General features: G+C 37.1%; 2 protein-coding genes across 4 annotated transcripts in view; one reads left to right on the forward strand and one right to left on the reverse strand.

Annotated features, from left to right (window-relative positions):
• The window catches only part of PHYHIPL (phytanoyl-CoA 2-hydroxylase interacting protein like), an 89,963-nt gene extending 87,642 nt beyond the window's left edge, over positions 1–2,321 (forward strand). The window contains exon 5 of the mRNA XM_060090232.1: positions 1,787–2,321. Within this exon, the coding sequence (XP_059946215.1) occupies positions 1,787–2,321 (535 nt within the window). The remainder of the gene's footprint in view (positions 1–1,786) is intronic.
• A 1,428-nt stretch (positions 2,322–3,749) lies between these two features.
• Positions 3,750–17,955, reverse strand: part of FAM13C (family with sequence similarity 13 member C) — a 139,285-nt gene continuing 125,079 nt past the window's right edge. For 2 of the 3 annotated variants that reach the window (XM_060090264.1, XM_060090246.1), the window contains 4 exons: positions 10,761–10,856; positions 9,239–9,438; positions 7,594–7,695; positions 3,750–4,438 (listed from right to left, as the gene is read on the reverse strand). In XM_060090264.1, the coding sequence (XP_059946247.1) occupies positions 4,315–4,438; positions 7,594–7,695; positions 9,239–9,438; positions 10,761–10,856 (522 nt within the window). In that variant the 3' untranslated portion in view covers positions 3,750–4,314. The remainder of the gene's footprint in view (positions 4,439–7,593; positions 7,696–9,238; positions 9,439–10,760; positions 10,857–17,955) is intronic. The other variant, XM_060090255.1, reaches the window with a different exon arrangement.

Consider the following 17,955-nt stretch of genomic DNA (forward strand, 5'->3'; position numbering starts at 1 on the left):
TAACTCTATTTTTAGTTTTTTAAGGAACCTCCATACTGTTCTCCATAGTGGCTGTACCAATTTACATTCCCAACAGAGTAGAAGGGTTCCCTTTTCTCCACACCCTCACCACCATTTATTGTTTATAGACATTCTGATGATGGCCATTCTGACTGGTGTGAGGTGATATCTCATTGTAGTTTTGATTTGCATTTCTCTGATAATTAGTGTCATTGAGCATATGTTCATGTGCCTATTGGCCATCTGTATGCTACTTTGGAGAAATGTCTATTTAGATCTTCTGCCTATTTTTTGATTGGGTTTGTTTTTTATTGTTGAGTTGTATGAGCTGTTTGTATATTTTGGAAATTAAGCCCTTGTCAGTCGCATTGTTTGCAAATATTTTTTTCCCAGTCTGTAGGTTGTCTTTTCATTTTGTTTTTGGTTTCCTTTGCTGTGCAAAAGCTTATAAGTTTGATTAGGTCCCACTTGTTTATCTTTGCTTTTATTTCTATTGCCTTGGGAGACTGACATAGGAAAGCATTGGTACAATTTACATCAGAGAATGTTTTGCCTATGATCTCTTCTAGTAGTTTTATGGTGTCCTGTCTTATATTTAAGTCTTTAAGCCACTTTGCATTTATTTTTGTGTATGGTGTGAGGCAGTGTTCTAACTTCATTGATTTACATGAGCCTGTCGAGCTTTCCCAACACCACTTGCTGAAGAGACTCTTTTCTCCATTATGTATTCTTGCCTCCTGTGTCAAAGATTAATTGACCGTAGGTGTGTGGGTTTATTTCTGGGGTCTCTATTCTCTTCCATTGATCCATATGTCTGTTTTTATGCCAATACCATGCTGTTCTGATTACTGTAGCTTTGTAGTATTGTCTGAAGTGTGGGAGGGTTATGCCTCCAGCTTTGTTCTTTTTCCTCAGGGTTGCTTTGGCAATTCTGGGTCTTTTATGGTTCCATATAAATTTTAGGATTATTTGTTACAGTTCTGTGAAAAATGTCATGGGTAATTTGATAGAGATCGCATTAAATCTGTAGATGGCTTTGGATAGTATGGCCATTTTAACAATATTAATTCTTCCAATCCAAGAGCATGGGATACCCTTCCATTTTTCTTACTGTGCCTCCCATTGGTATAACTGAAATGGAAGGGACCAAGGAACAGGAAGAGCTGGATGATACAGTCCTAGCCCACAGTGGAAGGTGAGAAGGGTAGAGAATAGATCTGAGAGTGGGGTAAAGGGAGATAACCAGCTCTATTCCAAGGAAAATGCAGGCAAGAGGGCCTGATTAGTAAACTGTGTCTGGGTAAAAAAAAAAAAAACTAAAGCAAAAAAAGAAACAAGATGCTTTTGTACCAATGTACATGGACAACATTCATTTTAGATCTAAATTCTGGCATACTTTAAAGAAATATTCAACATATTTAACCAGTATTGTTAATCTAGTTTTCTCTTCACCAGGCCACTTCTGTAATCCAGTAGGCATATAATGGATGAGATTTCAGCTATAAGATTTCTAATTTCACTTTGGTTTTCCTGGTCAGGAAATTTATTATGTAAAAGACCTCTGAGGTTTGTAGCAGAGCATCCTTACCTTAGGGTCAAGGCTAAAATTTAGCCTTCTATAGGAAATGTTAAAAGATGCATTCTTCTTGATCTGATGGTAGGATGGATGAGCACTCAGGCTTTTAATAGTAGACAGTTGACCTTTAGGCCTATCACCATTAAATTCTGTAAATCAGTAGCTTTACCACTGTCGTACCAAGCAGTGACCATTTATTTTCTCTTGCAGAGAACATCATGGGAATGCTATGCAGCCCTCTGTCAAGGATAACAGTGGTAGCCATGGCTCTCCTATCAGTGGAAAATTAGAAGGCATCTTCTTCAGCTGCAGCACTGAATTCAATACTGGGAAGCCACCCCAGGATTCACCTTATGGAAGATACAGGTTTGAGATTGCAGCAGAAAAACTTTTCAACCCCAATACTAACTTATACTTTGGGGACTTCTATTGTATGTACACTGCTTATCATTATGTGATTCTTGTCATTGCCCCTGTGGGATCACCAGGAGATGAATTTTGTAAGCAGCGCCTTCCTCAACTAAATTCCAAGGATAATAAATTTTTGACCTGCAGAGAAGAAGATGGGATGCTGGTTTACCACCATGCCCAGGATGTCATTTTAGAAGTCATTTACACTGACCCTGTGGATCTTTCTCTAGGTACCGTGGCAGAAATCACTGGTCATCAGCTCATGAGTTTATCTACTGCAAATGCAAAGAAAGATCCCAGCTGCAAAACCTGTAATATTAGTGTTGGACGTTAATGCCCACTTTTCTTATTCTTAGTCCCCTTTCTTCCCTTAGGAGCATTGATCCTCTGTTGTCCATTTTCATCACCAGATGTTTTCCACTGAAGCATGCACATGCCGCTCTCACCAAAAGCAAACTGCCACTTATCAAATTTCATTCAGAGCTGTTTTAGTGTTTCCTATTCCCTACCCTTCCCCCTCCTTTCAATGCTGAAATATCCTAAGTTGTCCTTCTGACACTCTGTTGCCTAGATGCTGCAATGGTTTAATTTTTTCTTTAAGCCAAACATAACCAATTATATAAACTGCTTTAGCAAAATACAAAATAATGGAAAATAATGGCTTATAAATGGTGTTTAAATATGCACTCATTTTAATCTACTGAGCAAATATTGGGATTATTCCAAACCGCATGAAAGGGTGTAATTGCAGCATGAATTAAATCTTGAAGCCTAGAATTGTCAGCACTTCCAACTTGTTGTTTGACAGTGTTATTTATATTATTTATATTAGCTAACAGGAAACAACTACTGTGTTTCAACATAATAAATATAATAGAAAAATATTTTATTTGTATTGTATAAAATATTTACAGTCTTATAGAATATATAGTTACATTTTAATAGCAATTGTATACATGTCACGAAACCATTTCCCTTATCAAAGATGTAGTTTGTAAACCTCAAATAGTTGTGTATCTGTTCTAAGTAGATGACTTTAATTAAACAAATTTATGAAGGACATTATTCTGATTTATAAAATATCAGGTAAATACAGAGAAAACAATAAGCCTCTGAAATAGTCTGCTTCAGAAATAGTCAATGTTCTTCCCATCCAAACTATGTGAAAGTGTGAATTTGTTCAACATCATGCTTAAACATTACAGAAAAGAGAAATATAAACATGGTTGGTACAAGAGAAAATGTGGACCTTTTACTTATTTTTACAAAAGCAAAAGTAATAAACAGGTGGTTGGTTTAGTACAAAATAACTGCACACACTAAAGTGGATGAAGCAAATAAAATATCCTGGCTTCTTTCCCAAGGTGTCGTAGCAACAATTTCTAAACCTTTCATTTTATACAGAATGGAGAACAACTATATAGTTCATGGGAAAGTTTTTTGACTTCATAAAGTATAGACCTTGGAACATTAAAAAAAAAATTTCCAATGGAAAAATAGTTATATAATCTTATAGTAAACAAATATTAGCAATCATAACTATGATCACATTAGATTATATACTACAGACACATCTATCCAAAATACCTATTTTCAAATTTTAATACAATATTTTATTTTAATATAAACATCTGTTATATAGACAAAGATAATTCACAAAGTACATGCTATCAGAATGAACTTTGGTAATCAGAAATGTAAAATTTTAAGTAACAGATAAAATAATGTGCTATTTTTATATAGAAATAAAAAATTATCAGTGACACATTCTCATATATTTTAGGGTGCTGAAAGCCTAGCAGATTTAAGGAACAAGGTAGTAGATTTTTTTTAATCACTTAAAAATCTATTAGAAGTTTCAAATAAATTACATTCTTACTAGCTGTATTCCTTCCTACATAAAATAAAGTTTCTTTTCTTCCTCTTACTGAGTTTTTAAAATTATGCTCTTTTCCATATGTCAATATAAGCAATCTTTGGACACTAAGTAGACTTTCTTAACCAGTAGCCCATTTAACAGGTGGATGCTTTGTGTTATTTAGATTTGATAAAATAGATGTTTTCTGAAATAATTATACTGACTGTGCATTTTCTCCCTGGCATGGAGAAGGCTAAATTTTATTTTCCAATTATACTGTTCCTTGTTGTATCTCCTCCCTTTTAATCCCTTCTACTCATTTATAATTACACTTGCCATCCATTCTTAAAAACAGCTAATACACTAAAGTGCTTCAATTTTCATTTGTCATAACTACTTAGCAAGAACGGCAGACGAAAATAAACTTGACTTATCTTGGGTCAAAGTGATCACAAACATTTCCTGAACCTCAAATAGTTTTGGCCACATCTTGCTTGCTGATGAGGACCTCTAATAGTCTCAGTTTGGCTTTTATATGCTTGTATTCGTAGTACTCATCTGCCATTGGTATCCTATCTTCCTTTTGTGGACTTCTGCAAAAAAGAAAATATTGTCCATTAGTTAATAATGAACCAACCAGTCATTAAAAATCCTTTTCTAACTCTTGCATGAGAAAAGTACAGGGTAGCAGTTTCCACTTGATTTTTTCATCATGTCTTTTTTTCCCTTCCCTTTAACCTTCATTCACTCCCTCTTCCACATGTTACTAGGTTTCAATGTAACAGTACTCTGAGAAGTTAAAAATCTAAATGTTTTGCAAATATATCCAGTGCATAAACATATAACCTTGGGGCAAGTGAAAAGTTCCGAGGGAAATAAAAACCAGAACCCTCAAGGCATTCTTATCTAGTCATTCTCCCATGATCCATGCCTGTGTAGAATGTTCAGCCCTTACAGTGATAGTTGTATTTTAAAATATCAACCTAAAGATACAACAGAAATTACATAACAGAAATAACGTATAAATGTATGGTAATAGGAGAAGAAACTAAGTAGTTAACCTTACAAACATGAAATATTTCTAAGTTTTCCTGTAATTATAATACCTAACTCTGCTAATGTATAGTAGAAGAATCACTGAGAAGTTTTTTTAAGGAATTTGAGTCTAAATTTCAGTGGTTCTCTTTGCACACTAATTGCACTAAGACTAGGCATATGATGATGCACATATTTTTATACATATGCCTCTAACTACCAGATGTTCTTGACACTTATTTTGAAGAATAATTGGATAGCATCTGGAGTTAAAACCATTGCCTTCCCAGAAAAATACATTGCCAGGATATGTTTTCTAAAGGAAAGTAGTTACTTCAGGATCTCAGAAAGGTCTTTCCTCCTTTGTTAATAAAGATGGCCAACTGCTTTTAAAATATTTCCACCCATGTCTTTGAAATACAAGGGGTGGGTACACAGGTAAGGTCACCACAATTGCCGCTGAGTATAAATACAGATACTCTCCAATATTCGTATGGCTGAAAACACTTAATATTTTACCTATACCCCTTCTCTTTTCCCAGTACTGATAAAGATACATTTCTATTACTTCCAAAGAAAAGAACAGCTAATCTATAAAGATTCCCTACGAATGTAGTTACCTACTTATGTTTTAACACTACATATACTGCCCTGAAATTTCTAGTTCAGAACTCAGAACAGCACACAAATCTTTAGACAGGGTTCCTCTTAAATGTTGTCTCAATTATTTAACATAATTGCTTTGCCTCCCTTCAGTATTCTGAGCCAAACTTATCATAACTGGGTGTCTAAATACCACCTTAATTTGTGTAAACATATCTAAGTGAATAAATGTTCTAATTTATAGGGAAATACTATAAGCCATTATGCAATTGTCCCTGGTCCTGCATACTCCATTTTAGCTAATAAATAAGAGTTCATTGGCCAGAGTGAAAATTTTTGCTAAGTATTTCCTTAAGCAGTTTTCTCATTATATAAAATATACTAAAGTGTTTAGCACAGTTCCTGGCTCATAACTGTTAATGTCATATCTAGATAATTATGCTTCTCACATGGTGAATATTACCAAGAACACTTATAGTACCTTAAAATTTTTAGTAATCCATTTGCCTGGTTATTTTAGCTATGTACAGTTAACCCTTCCCAATGAAATGTTTTAGGAAAACAAGATCCATATTTCCTAGCCATTCAACTATTTGATTTTACTTGTAATATAGCACTACTTCTGCATTTAGTTTAAGTGTATTACCACAAGAGGGCATATAACCTCAATCAAGTATTAGGCATATCTGAAGTGAGTTTAGGACTCACTGGTGCATTAGAATACTATACACATAACATAACTAACTTCCCTGTATGGCAAAGGCATGCCAAGTACCATTGCAGACCCAATTGGCAGGACTAGTTAACACACTGGGAAGTTCTCAAACTCTTTAAAGTAAATTTCTGGGTTCAGATAGGTTAAAAAAAATGTAAAAGTTGTATGGAAATTTTGTAAAGGAAAAAATGGAAATGGAAAAAGAAAACAAGAAATTATGTTTTATATTCTAAATTTAACAACCGTGTAACATTTCTCACTAGATAACATCAGCAGAAAGGTAAGTAACTTGGACTTGTAACAGTCAACTTGAAGATTCCACTAGAAAACTATGTGTGTTACACCTGTACTTGCTAAATGCAAAAAGTTTGAGAGGTCCAGTCCTACTAAACAGCCCTGGAGGACTGAAATAGAAAGTTCCTAAGAGGTGAGTAGACCAAACTTTCAGGATGTTTTTAGAAAACAGTCTCTTCTCCATCAGGGCAGCCCTCAGGCTGCTGAAATCAAAGCAGTTCAAGAAAGGCAGATACCTAGATGGAGAAGAATACTGAGGAGCCAGTGTATCATAGACTCCTACCTCTGCCACCCTAATAACTCCATGACTTTGGCAAAGTTACACCCTTTAAAACTTTTTTTAAAGACTGACGTCCTACACGATAACTATAGCTTCCCAAAGTATCCCAGGAACTCTAATTATTTCCTCTTACAACTGTGGAAACAGGCTCAGGATAGCTAATTGGCTTGTCTCTGTCTCTTCCAGAGTAGATTAATAATTCTTTTCTCATGATTTTATATATATGCATATATATAATTTTGTTCACAATATACCAAAATTTAGAAGAAACTAATGGACTGCATAGTGAGACTGGGTTGACACAGAAAAAGAGAGGATATAGCTAAACATTTAAGGGATAGAAAGAATAGAAATGAACTCTTGACCAAATCCTGAAATAAAATAATTAAGGCCAGATCCTGAAGCTTAAAGAATATATTTAAAGCAAATGAAGAATTATTTAATAAAGTAGGGGGTAACCTGTAGAACTAAGTAACCAAGAACAAAGAAGTTATATGGGCTGAAAAATTATAGTTTTTTTTTAAAGGTTTAGGTACATTCGGTTGTAATGAGATTTATTGTGCAAAGTTAGGGATTTGGGGAGTTCATCTTTTATTTTTTAAAGCTTTGCTGTCTCATACTTGATAGCTACAGCCTCCCATAAAACATACCCAATAATGGTACTACCCAAATGTTGCATTAGACAAATCCTGGGTCTAAGTCACTTTGGAAATTATTTATGTCTTGTATAAAGTCACTGTTCCTGAAAAAATTACAGCTCACTCTTAACAGCAGTTCTCTAGGAAATATTAGCTTAAAAAAATATCTCTGCCCACACTTACCTTCCTGTTTGTTTAAAAAACTGTTCCTCAAATTCTCTTAAGGCTTTCCGAAGTCTCTTCTTGTCAGCCCTAGTTTCTCGGAGATGGTCAAGAAGTACAGGCCTGTATCAGGTAAAATATATATGCTCTGGCATAACTGAGAGCTCATCATGAGCAGAGTTACCGATTTAGCAAAAGCATATTATGATACAGAAGTGTTCTGCCTAAAAGTGTGTCTTTTGAATAAATATGACACATGTAGAGCATGACCATAGGGGAGCACATCACTGAGGACATTACTTGATGAAAATAATGTCCTAGGAAAATGGAAAGGGCAGACAGGAGGCAAGCAGACTGAGTCCATTATAATAAGTGGTGAGGGTAAAGGCCACATGAATACATGAGGGAGAGACAGACATTTTGGAGGAATACTCATCAGTATTTGGTGATAGACTAAACATAAGAGGCACAAAAGGGAGAGATTTGAAAGAAAATTCTACCCTTAATCTAGAGTATAGGGGGAATGGCAAAACCCTTGGGAATGAAACAAAGACACAGAGAAAGCTATAATTATGTCACAGATTCTACTCACTTCATTCTAAGACAAGAGAGAAAAGTCATATACTTCAGAGCAGGAATTTTTATCTGGGGAACTTGTGTCTGGTTCCAGAAAGTTTGTGAACTCCCTGAAATTATATATGGGCATTTTCTAAAAAGTAAAAAAATTCCATTGCTTTCAAAAAAGTCCAACACCCCCCAAGAAGTTAAGAACAGCTGCTTTAGAACAGCCAGCCAGCCAGCCAGCCTACCAACCAAGAAAGAAAGAGAAGAAAAGGAGGGAAAAAGAGGAGAGAGGGAACCAGGGAGGGAGGGAAAGAGGAGGAAAGGGAGGGAATAAGGAAGGATTGATGTTCTGCTTCCAAACAGGTCACTCTTCTCTGAGCTGAAATTGGGGTACCAACTGATACAAGCACACTAAAATCTCAGCTTGCAACTTAGTGCTTGGTCTTGCCTCATATTTATGGGGATTCCATCCCTATCTTGGGGCATATACTCACCACACTATTATACATGTTAAAGAAAATCTCATGATCTGGCCTGTAATATACAAACCAAAGAAGGCCAAATGATCAAGAGGAGTGCCAGCTACTGAATAATGATAATAACAATAATGATAATACTAATGAAAATCCAAATGGCTCCTGACTGAGTGGCCATTAGGAGAAAAAGGTCAGCTCATTTACTTAAGTCCCAGTCTGGAGAAACCATTTTATCTAAATAGAATAGACTAGGATAAAGGCCCTGACAACTGCTGACCCAACACAGGATCCCAATTCCTTTTGGTCCATCGTTTTCAAAGGCCAATTCTGCTTTACACACTGTCAAGCATTAGATTGGTGCCAGACCCTGCTGAAAAGAATGTGCAAGTGTAACAAATGGACCATTAGCATTTATGACATCCTTGGGACCTTATTGGGAGCCTTGGTTCCTCATGGCTTTGTCTTCTCAATTTTCCTGTTAAAAGGATAACCAGATTATGCTTTCTGCTGGATAGCATTTTTTAGAGCATGTAATAGCTCTTCTGAATTTTGTGTGTACAGACATATAATGTCCCCCAGACCAGAAGGAGTTAAAAGGAGACTCCACACTGAGGATTCACACTCACATGGTGGCCTCATGTAAATTGGACATGGAGAGAGCTGGTTGTTTGATTTCTTTCTTTTCATCTGGTAGCAGGAGCCTAACAGGCTCAGTCTCATTAGAGTAGGTGAGGTGGTCGCCAATAGGAAGGTGGGATGCTGGGTTTGGCAAAGAAAGTTGTTGGCTTCCCTGTGGACAGTCTTCATCAGAGTCTTCTTCCTCCTGCTTATCATAGGAAGAATTAAATAAAGTTACAAAATGCTAAGTGCCTCTTGAGGAAGCAAAACCAGGAAGGGGAACCATAAATAAACACAATGAAAACAGTAGATGATCCCTGTGGCTACTGAGAACCAAGAAGAAAGCAACCAAAACTCTTGCTCAGTTGCATCAAAAAACTTGCAGAAGTTAATGAGCAAAGAAGCACCCATCCTGGGCTAAAATGCTCACCAAGCTCAGATCTCTCTGCTGGGCCAAAGCAGGCACAGACATCTAGGATATGTTCCAATCTGGGCTGCACTGCCTAGTAATTCTTCCCTTTCACCCAGGCCTTCTGGGCCCCAGCTTCTTAACAGTTATATGGGTTAGGATGAAATGGACCATAGACTTCTTTTGTCATCCAGAAATACCCCAAATCAGGTCCTGGTGTGGGCCACTTTCAGATACAGAGAATACTCAGATAATTGACAAATTCAGGGAAGAGCTCTATGAAGGCCAAAACAAAATGGAATTACTGCTTAACCTGTTCAGGTAATGCTTATCACAACCAAAAGATTTTCTTGCAAGGAAATCTGAAAATCATACCCCATTTTAAATTATGCTTCCTTAATTGGAAAATTTCAAAGAGTATGAACCACTATTGTCTTTGTCTTTAGAGCTGTGGAAATATAAATGTACTGAAGTATACTTAAATTTGAATTTGTTAATATTTCTTTTAATATTGATATCTTGAGCAAGTGACTGTTCTAATATTGATGGAGTAGGATGTGTGGTGCTTTTCAAGTTCTGTATTCCCATAAATCATTCTTTATTAAAAGTAGTCTAACTCAGTTTCAGTATTCATATTTTCTATTGAAATAATTCTACTTCTATCTTGCACAGAGATGGTCAAATGGTACCAAAAACAAATGCTGCATTATATCAAGGAACATACTATCAATTTTCTTATTAAAGGGGAAAAATTAACAACATACAGACTAGAACAGCTCTGTTCTGTCTAGCTGTGTTGTTGTAAATTAGGTAATGCCAAACTAAAATCCATCAGTTGTTCTCCTCACCCAAGCAATGAAAGCAAGTGTAATAACTGGCTTCAAAAATAGAATTGCTATCTATTCCTGTTTCACAATAGTTTTAATTATCAGCCACTATTAAGTATAGTATTGGAGTTGAGGGAGACCACGTTTCTACTTTGTGAAATAACAACTGGCCTTGTTAGCAGCACATCCTGCAAAGAAGGCTCCTTTATAACTCTCATGGTGCTACCTCCCTAACTAAACATCAATACAAAGCACAAGGACACATTTCTAGTTAATGCAAATATCCTAACTTACAATTGTTGGAATAAGGGAAGGCGTGGACAAGATTTGCTTGATAATTCTGTATCTGTCATAAAGAGGCTTTATGAGGTTCTTGTCTTGCTTAGTTACCTGGAAAACATGAAATTAATTATTGTTCCTTTCTCGAACAAGAATGAAAACACATCAATGTTTTTAGGAGGCCAAAAAAAAAGTTTTGAAGCCTCTAAGGGATTACAATACTAAAATGCAACAGTAATTTTAAAAAGGTAAGTCATTTATAAGATACTGTATGAAGCACACGCCAATTTTCTTCTAGGAAAGTTTCTTAAAGGATAGGTCCAAGTTTAGAAATACGTTTTTAAAGCTTACTGAAGGAGTCCTCAATGTTTAAATGGTAAGGACCCTGTTCTTTAATTACTTCTTCATTCTTAAAAAACCAATGGGTGATCCAAGAGCTATTTATTTTTCTTCTGAAACATGTATTTTATCTGACTTTCAAGATCTTTTATATCCACAGACACCAACCTTCTCCAGGTCTTTATCACTACATACTTGGATTATATGCTAGTTTACTGGCTAAATCTGACATAAACTAAATATTTTGGATAAAACAGTTAACAACCCTGAATTCTCAATTTCCTACCTATACAACAAGGAAGTTGGAGTTAAAAAGTTCCTTCCAACAAAAAAATTTCATAACCTCTTGCTTACTAATGTATTCTATTACCCTGCTGCTCTTTGACTCATCCCTAAGCACCATTTCTAACATGTCACAAAGTACATAAAATTTTAAACAGTTTCTACTTATCTATTAATCATCTACCTACCTACCTATCCCAACCTATCTACCTCTCCAGCCAAAATGACCAAACTCCTCTGATTGCCTTCGTTTTCCTCCCTGATGTGTGTCCTGCATTAAGTTTTCTACATATTTACCACAAACAACCTCCTTTTCATTCTAGTCCAATGGTTCTCACTCAGCAGGTAGTGGGAAGGAAATGGTAGAAATAGCACATAGCATAATTGCCCAAGTGTCCTATCTGACTCTGCCTTCCAGATCCCCTCTGAGAGTCCTGAAGGAAAAGAAAATGACTCAAGCACGTGTATTTTTAAAGCTTTCAAGTTATTCTCATGCTACCTTACCCCCATCCCAGTTGAAAACCATTCTGGCCCTTTTTTTTTTTTTTTTAAATCTTTATTGGAGTATAATTGCTTTACAATGGTGTGTTAGTTTCTTCTCTATAACAAAGTGAATCAGTTATACGTATGTCCCCATATCTCTTCCCTCTTGCGTCTCCCTCCCTCCCACCCTCCCTATCCCACCCCACTAGATGGTCACAAAGCACCGAGCTGATCTCCCTGTGCTATGCGGCTGCTTCCCACTAGCTATCTGTTTTACGTTTGGTAGTGTATATATGTCCATGCCACTCTCTCACTTTGTCACAGCTTACTCTTCCCCCTCCCCATATGCTCAAGTCCATTCTCTAGGAGGTCTGTGTCTTTATTCCTGTCTTACCCCTAGGTTCCTCATGACCATTTTTTTTCTTAGATTCCATATATATGTGTTAGCATATGGTATTTGTTTTTCTCTTTCTGACTTACTTCACTCTGTATGACAGACTCTACGTCCATTCCACCTCACTACAAATAACTCAATTTCGTTTACAAAGCTACAGTAATCAAGACAGTATGGTACTGGCACAAAAACAGAAATACAGATCAATGGTACAGGATAGAAAGCCCAGAGATAGACCCACGCACATATGGTCACCTTATCTTTGATAAAGGAGGCAAGAATATACAGTGGAGAAAAGACAGCCTCTTCAGTAAGTGGTGCTGGGAAAACTGGACAGGTACATGGAAAAGTATGAGATTAGAACACTCCCTAACACCACACACAAAAATAAGCTCAAAATGGATTAAAGACCTAAATGTAAGGCCAGAAACTATCAAACTCTTAGAGGAAAACATAGGCAGAACACTCTATGACATAAATCACAGCAAGATCCTTTTTGACCCACCTTCTAGAGAAATGGAAATAAAAACAAAAATAAACAAATGGGACCTAGTGAAACTTAAAAGCTTTTGCACAGCAAAGGAAACCATAAACAAGACCAAAAGACAACCCTCAGAATGGGAGAAAATATTTGCAAATGAAGCAACTGACAAAGGATTAATCTCCAAAATTTACAAGCAGCTCATGCAGCTCAATAACAAAAAAACAAACAACCCAATCCAAAAATGGGCAGAAGACCTAAATAGACATTTCTCCAAACAAGATATACAGACTGCCAACAAACACATGAAAGAATGCTCAACATCATTAATCATTAGAGAAATGCAAATCAAAACTATAATGAGGTATCATCTCACACCGGTCAGAATGGCCATCATCAAAAAATCTAGAAACAATAAATGCTGGAGAGGGTGTGGAGAAAAGGGAACCTTCTTGCACTGCTGGTGGGAATGTGAATTGATACATCCACTATGGAGGTTCCTTAAAAAACTACAAATAGAACTACCATATGACCCAGCAATCCCACTACTGGGCATATACCCTGAGAAAACCATAATTCAAAAAGAGTCATGGGGGCCTCCCTGGTGGCGCAAGTGGTTGAGAGTCCGCCTGCCGATGCAGGGGATACGGGTTCGTGCCCCGGTCTGGGAGGATCCCATGTGCCGCGGAGCGGCTGGGCCCGTGAGCCATGGCCGCTGGGCCTGCGCGTCCGGAGCCTGCGCGTCCGGAGCCTGTGCTCCGCAACGGGGGAGGCCGCGACAGTGAGAGGCCCGCATACCGCAAAAAAAAAAAAAAAAAAAAAAAAAAAAAAAAAAAAAAAAAAGAGTCATGTACCTAAATGTTCATTGCAGCTCTATTTACAATAGCCAGGAGATGGAAGCAACCTAAGTGTCTGGCCCATATTGATCTTCCTTTTCTCTGAACTTCTCTGTGTCTCACTGTCTGGGCCTTAACTGTTTTCTGTGTTTCAGTCTTGTCTGCCCAAATAAATTATATCACATATTTCTTCAAATTCTCACAGTACCCAATGTATCCCCTTTCTTACTACCCATCTAAAAACCCAGGTTTATATGCAAAAGTAGTCTAATTTTTAGAGGTCTTTATGTAAATTCCACAGGCTATATAGCCCAAGGCTCTTTTATTTTCAGTAGAAAGAAAGACCACCTCTCTCTGTAGAGCATTTTAAGTATTGGTTAAGTAACTCCAAGAGCCTTTCATTTTCTAGCTCAATCATTCCTTAAACAGTTTCTTAGTCATGACACATGTTTACACAGAAAATAAAAAATTCTTTCATGTATTCCATGGGATTTTAATAGGTGACAAAGAAATCTCTAAGTTCTGAAAACAGTGAAATAATGTTTTTTATTCAGTATCTTTTTGGGACTTATATTCCATAGAAAGCTCTTCAGAAAATGATGCATTTAACTATTATTGGCATCTCTATTGCAGTTTGATTTTTTTTGGTTTTATTTATTTTTAGTATATTGTCTGGATTCTAGAAAAGCTAAATTTAGACTTAAAAGAGAGAAAAGAGTGACCAAAAAGCAAGTTGAATGATGAATGCCATTATAGAAAAGTTCCTTCCACAAATGCTAGATAAAAGTCGGGGTACAGGTACAATGTATGGCACTCATCTTTCACTCTCATGATTCTATGATTTTACTTTTAGGATCATTATTAAAGTAATCCCCAAAGACAGATGTGAGGGTTCAATGGCTGTAAGTACAGGACTTCAATGCCATAAGTGCTTATCCTCAAATATATGTGCACAGGAAGGCATGCTGCCTGAAGAAGAAGGGTTAGTGGTGAGATTATGTGCCAGGAGCTGTCTTCTACTCAGGGGCCTATGAACACCAGCTATTATGAGGCCTGCAATGTCAATCTTCATGGTGGAAAATGAGTCAAGATGTAGGTTCTGCAGGATAGGTACCTCAAATCTAAGGGGCAGAAATACATTAGACTTTGCTATTCCTCGGCCACTTTCTACTAAGAATCAGACCATTCTCTCCTCTTAATTCAATGGCTCTGTTTCTGAAATGCATCCTCCCTCCCTAATTCTGCATATTGGTGGCTGACTGTGGTATGTTAGTAGTATCTAACTTATGATTTTTATTTAAATGGAGAAAACAAGGACTGTGTTGAATAACCTGAAAGAGCCAGAGACAGATATCCAGCACATGAATGGGTTGTCAGACTTTAAAGATAAATATAAGGAGGTAAACCCCAAAGCTAATTATCCTTACTTCCTGCTCCATTTTATATGGCATCAGAAGAAATGTAACTTAAAGGAGGTTGAGCAAGAAGGGACTGTGCATAGAACAAAATTTGATATACTTTGTTGATAGCTTGACAATTCCATCATGAAAAACTCCTGGCCCCCTATCCAGTAGGTTACTCGAATTATCAAGATCTGGAATAGTACCCCCCAAACAAGCTGGCTTTCCAAGCAGAACTGCTGCTGAGTGGTCAGTCCAAGTGTTATTTCTTTCTAGGCCCTGGTCAGAAAGTTGTTTGGAGAAAAAAACTGCCACAGCTTAAGTGTTTTTACCACCATGCTTGTTTTCCGTTCTCCCCATGGCACCGGTCCCATGTATTTCACAGTAAACCATGGAAACATAAAAATCAGTCGAACCGTCACCATAAACAAGCTCTCTCCTTGAGAGGGAGGTAAAACTGACATTCTCCTCTCCAGACAGTGAGTGACAAGAATCTATTACTCTTTAGCTTTAGGGACTCAAGTCTTGCCAAACTTTCCCTGTGTCTAAGTCTCCCCAGCCCCTCACTGAGGGAGAAAGTATACATGGAACAAGTCTGACAGCTTGAACTAACCAGTCAGTCCAACAACATGGGAAGTCAATAATGAACATAATCATACAAAGCAACTGCTGAAGAGAATGGCTTGGTCAATTCAGATTTCTAAGCGAATTAATATTGACCTTGAAAACAGAGGTCATGAGTTCAGATAACTGGCTTCAGGAATTACACACTATTTTTAATTTGGAAAATTATGGAATCTCTGAACCTTAGATTCTTAATTTGCAAATTCTTAATATGCAGAATGAGGATCATTTTTAATTATCTTATGTAAATGTCCCTGGCACAGAGTCAGGCATACTAAATGTTATTTAAGCTATCAAACTAGTTGATTTGAGGTTACTATCAATGTTGTAAATTACTAATAAAGGAATACCATGGTGCTATTAAAGCATAAATTTTAAAGATAAAAAAATTGAGGGGCCTCCCTGGTGGCGCAAGTGGTTGAGAGTCCGCCTGCCGATGCAGGGGATACGGGTTCGTGCCCCGGTCTGGGAGGATCCCATATGCCGCGGAGCGGCTGGGCCCGTGAGCCATGGCCGCTGAGCCTGTGCGTCCGGAGCCTGCGCGTCCGGAGCCTGTGCTCCGCAACGGGGGAGGCCACAACAGTGAGAGGCCCGCATACCGCAAAAAAAAAAAACAAACAAACAAAAAAAAAAAAATTGAGAAGCACTCTATGTCTTGATATAAAAAGCTATCTAGAATATGCAAAGTGAAAAAAGGATACATAATTATGTAGCCTGCTACGTTTTTTCAAAAGGGGCAAATTAAGAATGTGTATCAATACTTTCTTGTATATGCTTTATATAGAAACTCCAAAAGGACACCTAAAACATTCATAGCAATAGTTACACCTGCTTAGAGTGGGAGACCTCAGAACTGGACCTGGCAGATGGGGTGGGAAGGAGTCTTTTTAACGTGTAACCTTTTATATTTTTTGAGCTATGTGAGAAAGTATTACCTATTCAGAAAATTAAATTTTTGTTAAAAGGGTAAGTAGAAGAACTTGACGGGATCTTCCTTTTGGTGCATTTTACCTGTAAGTCTTCCCTCTCTCCAATGCACAACTACTCACTAATCAGTTATCAAATTTTTACTTGATTTAAAAAAATAAAATGAATTATTATGTTTTTAAAAAATCTGCTTTTCTACACGACGACCCAAAACCTATGGGATGCAGCAAAAGCAGTACTAAGAGGGAAGTTTATAGCAATACAATCCCACCTCAGAAACAAGAAACATATCAAACAGCCTAACCTTACACCTAAAGCAATTAGAGAAAGAAGAACAACAACAACAACAAAAAAAAAAACCCAAAGTTAGCAGAAGGAAAGAAATCATAAAGATCAGGTTGATCAGAAAGAAATGAAGGAAACTATAGCAAAGATCAATAAAACTAAAAGCTGGTTCTTTGAGAAGATAAACAAAATTGATAAACCATTAGCCAGACTCATCAAGAAATAAAGGGAGAAGATTCAAATCAATAGACTTAGAAATGAAAAGCAGTATGGAGGTTCCTTAAAAAACTTAAAAATAGGACTACCATACAACCCAGCAATTCCACTACTGGACATATCCCCTGAGAAAACCATAATTCAAAAAGAGTCATGTACCACAATGTTCACTGCAGCTCTATTTACAATAGCCAGGACGTGGAAGCAACCTAAGTGTCCATCGACAGATGAATGAATAAAGAAGATGTGACACATAACTACAATGGAATATTACTCAGCCATAAAGAGAAATGAAATTGAGTTATTTGTAGTGAGGTGGATGGACCTAGAGACTGTCATACAGAGTGAAGTAAGTGAGAAAGAGAAAAGTAAATACCGTATGCTAACACATGTATATGGAATCTAAAAACAAACAAACAAATCATTCTGAAGAATCTAGGGGCAGGACAGGAATAAAGACACAGACATAGAGAATGGACTTGAGGACACGGGGAGGGGGAAGGGTAAGCTGGGATGAAGTGAGAGTGGCATTGACTTACATATACTACAAAATTGTAAAATAGATAGCTAGTGGGAAGCAGCTGCATAGCACAGGGAGATCAGCTAGGTGGTTTGTGACCACCTAGAAGGGTGGGATAGGGAGGGTGGGAGGGAGATGTAAGAGGGAGGGGATATGGGGATATATGTATACGTATAGCTGATTCACTTTGTTACAAAGCAGAAACTAACACACCATTGTAAAGCAATTATATTCCGATAAAGATGTTAAAAAAAAACCAACCTTTGCTCCTCAAAGATGCTGCAGTTAATGAAGGGCCAGAAGAAGTAACTGCCATTACTCATCCAGTTGGTAATTTGTGCTGTGCACCTGACTCCACCTACAGTTCTTGGAAAGGACAATAAAAAGGGGATATATGCCAGTACCAATTCACGATTTTCAAAA

Source organism: Mesoplodon densirostris, chromosome 1 (genome assembly GCF_025265405.1).
Source record: "Mesoplodon densirostris isolate mMesDen1 chromosome 1, mMesDen1 primary haplotype, whole genome shotgun sequence".
NCBI classification, from domain to species: domain Eukaryota; kingdom Metazoa; phylum Chordata; class Mammalia; order Artiodactyla; family Ziphiidae; genus Mesoplodon; species Mesoplodon densirostris.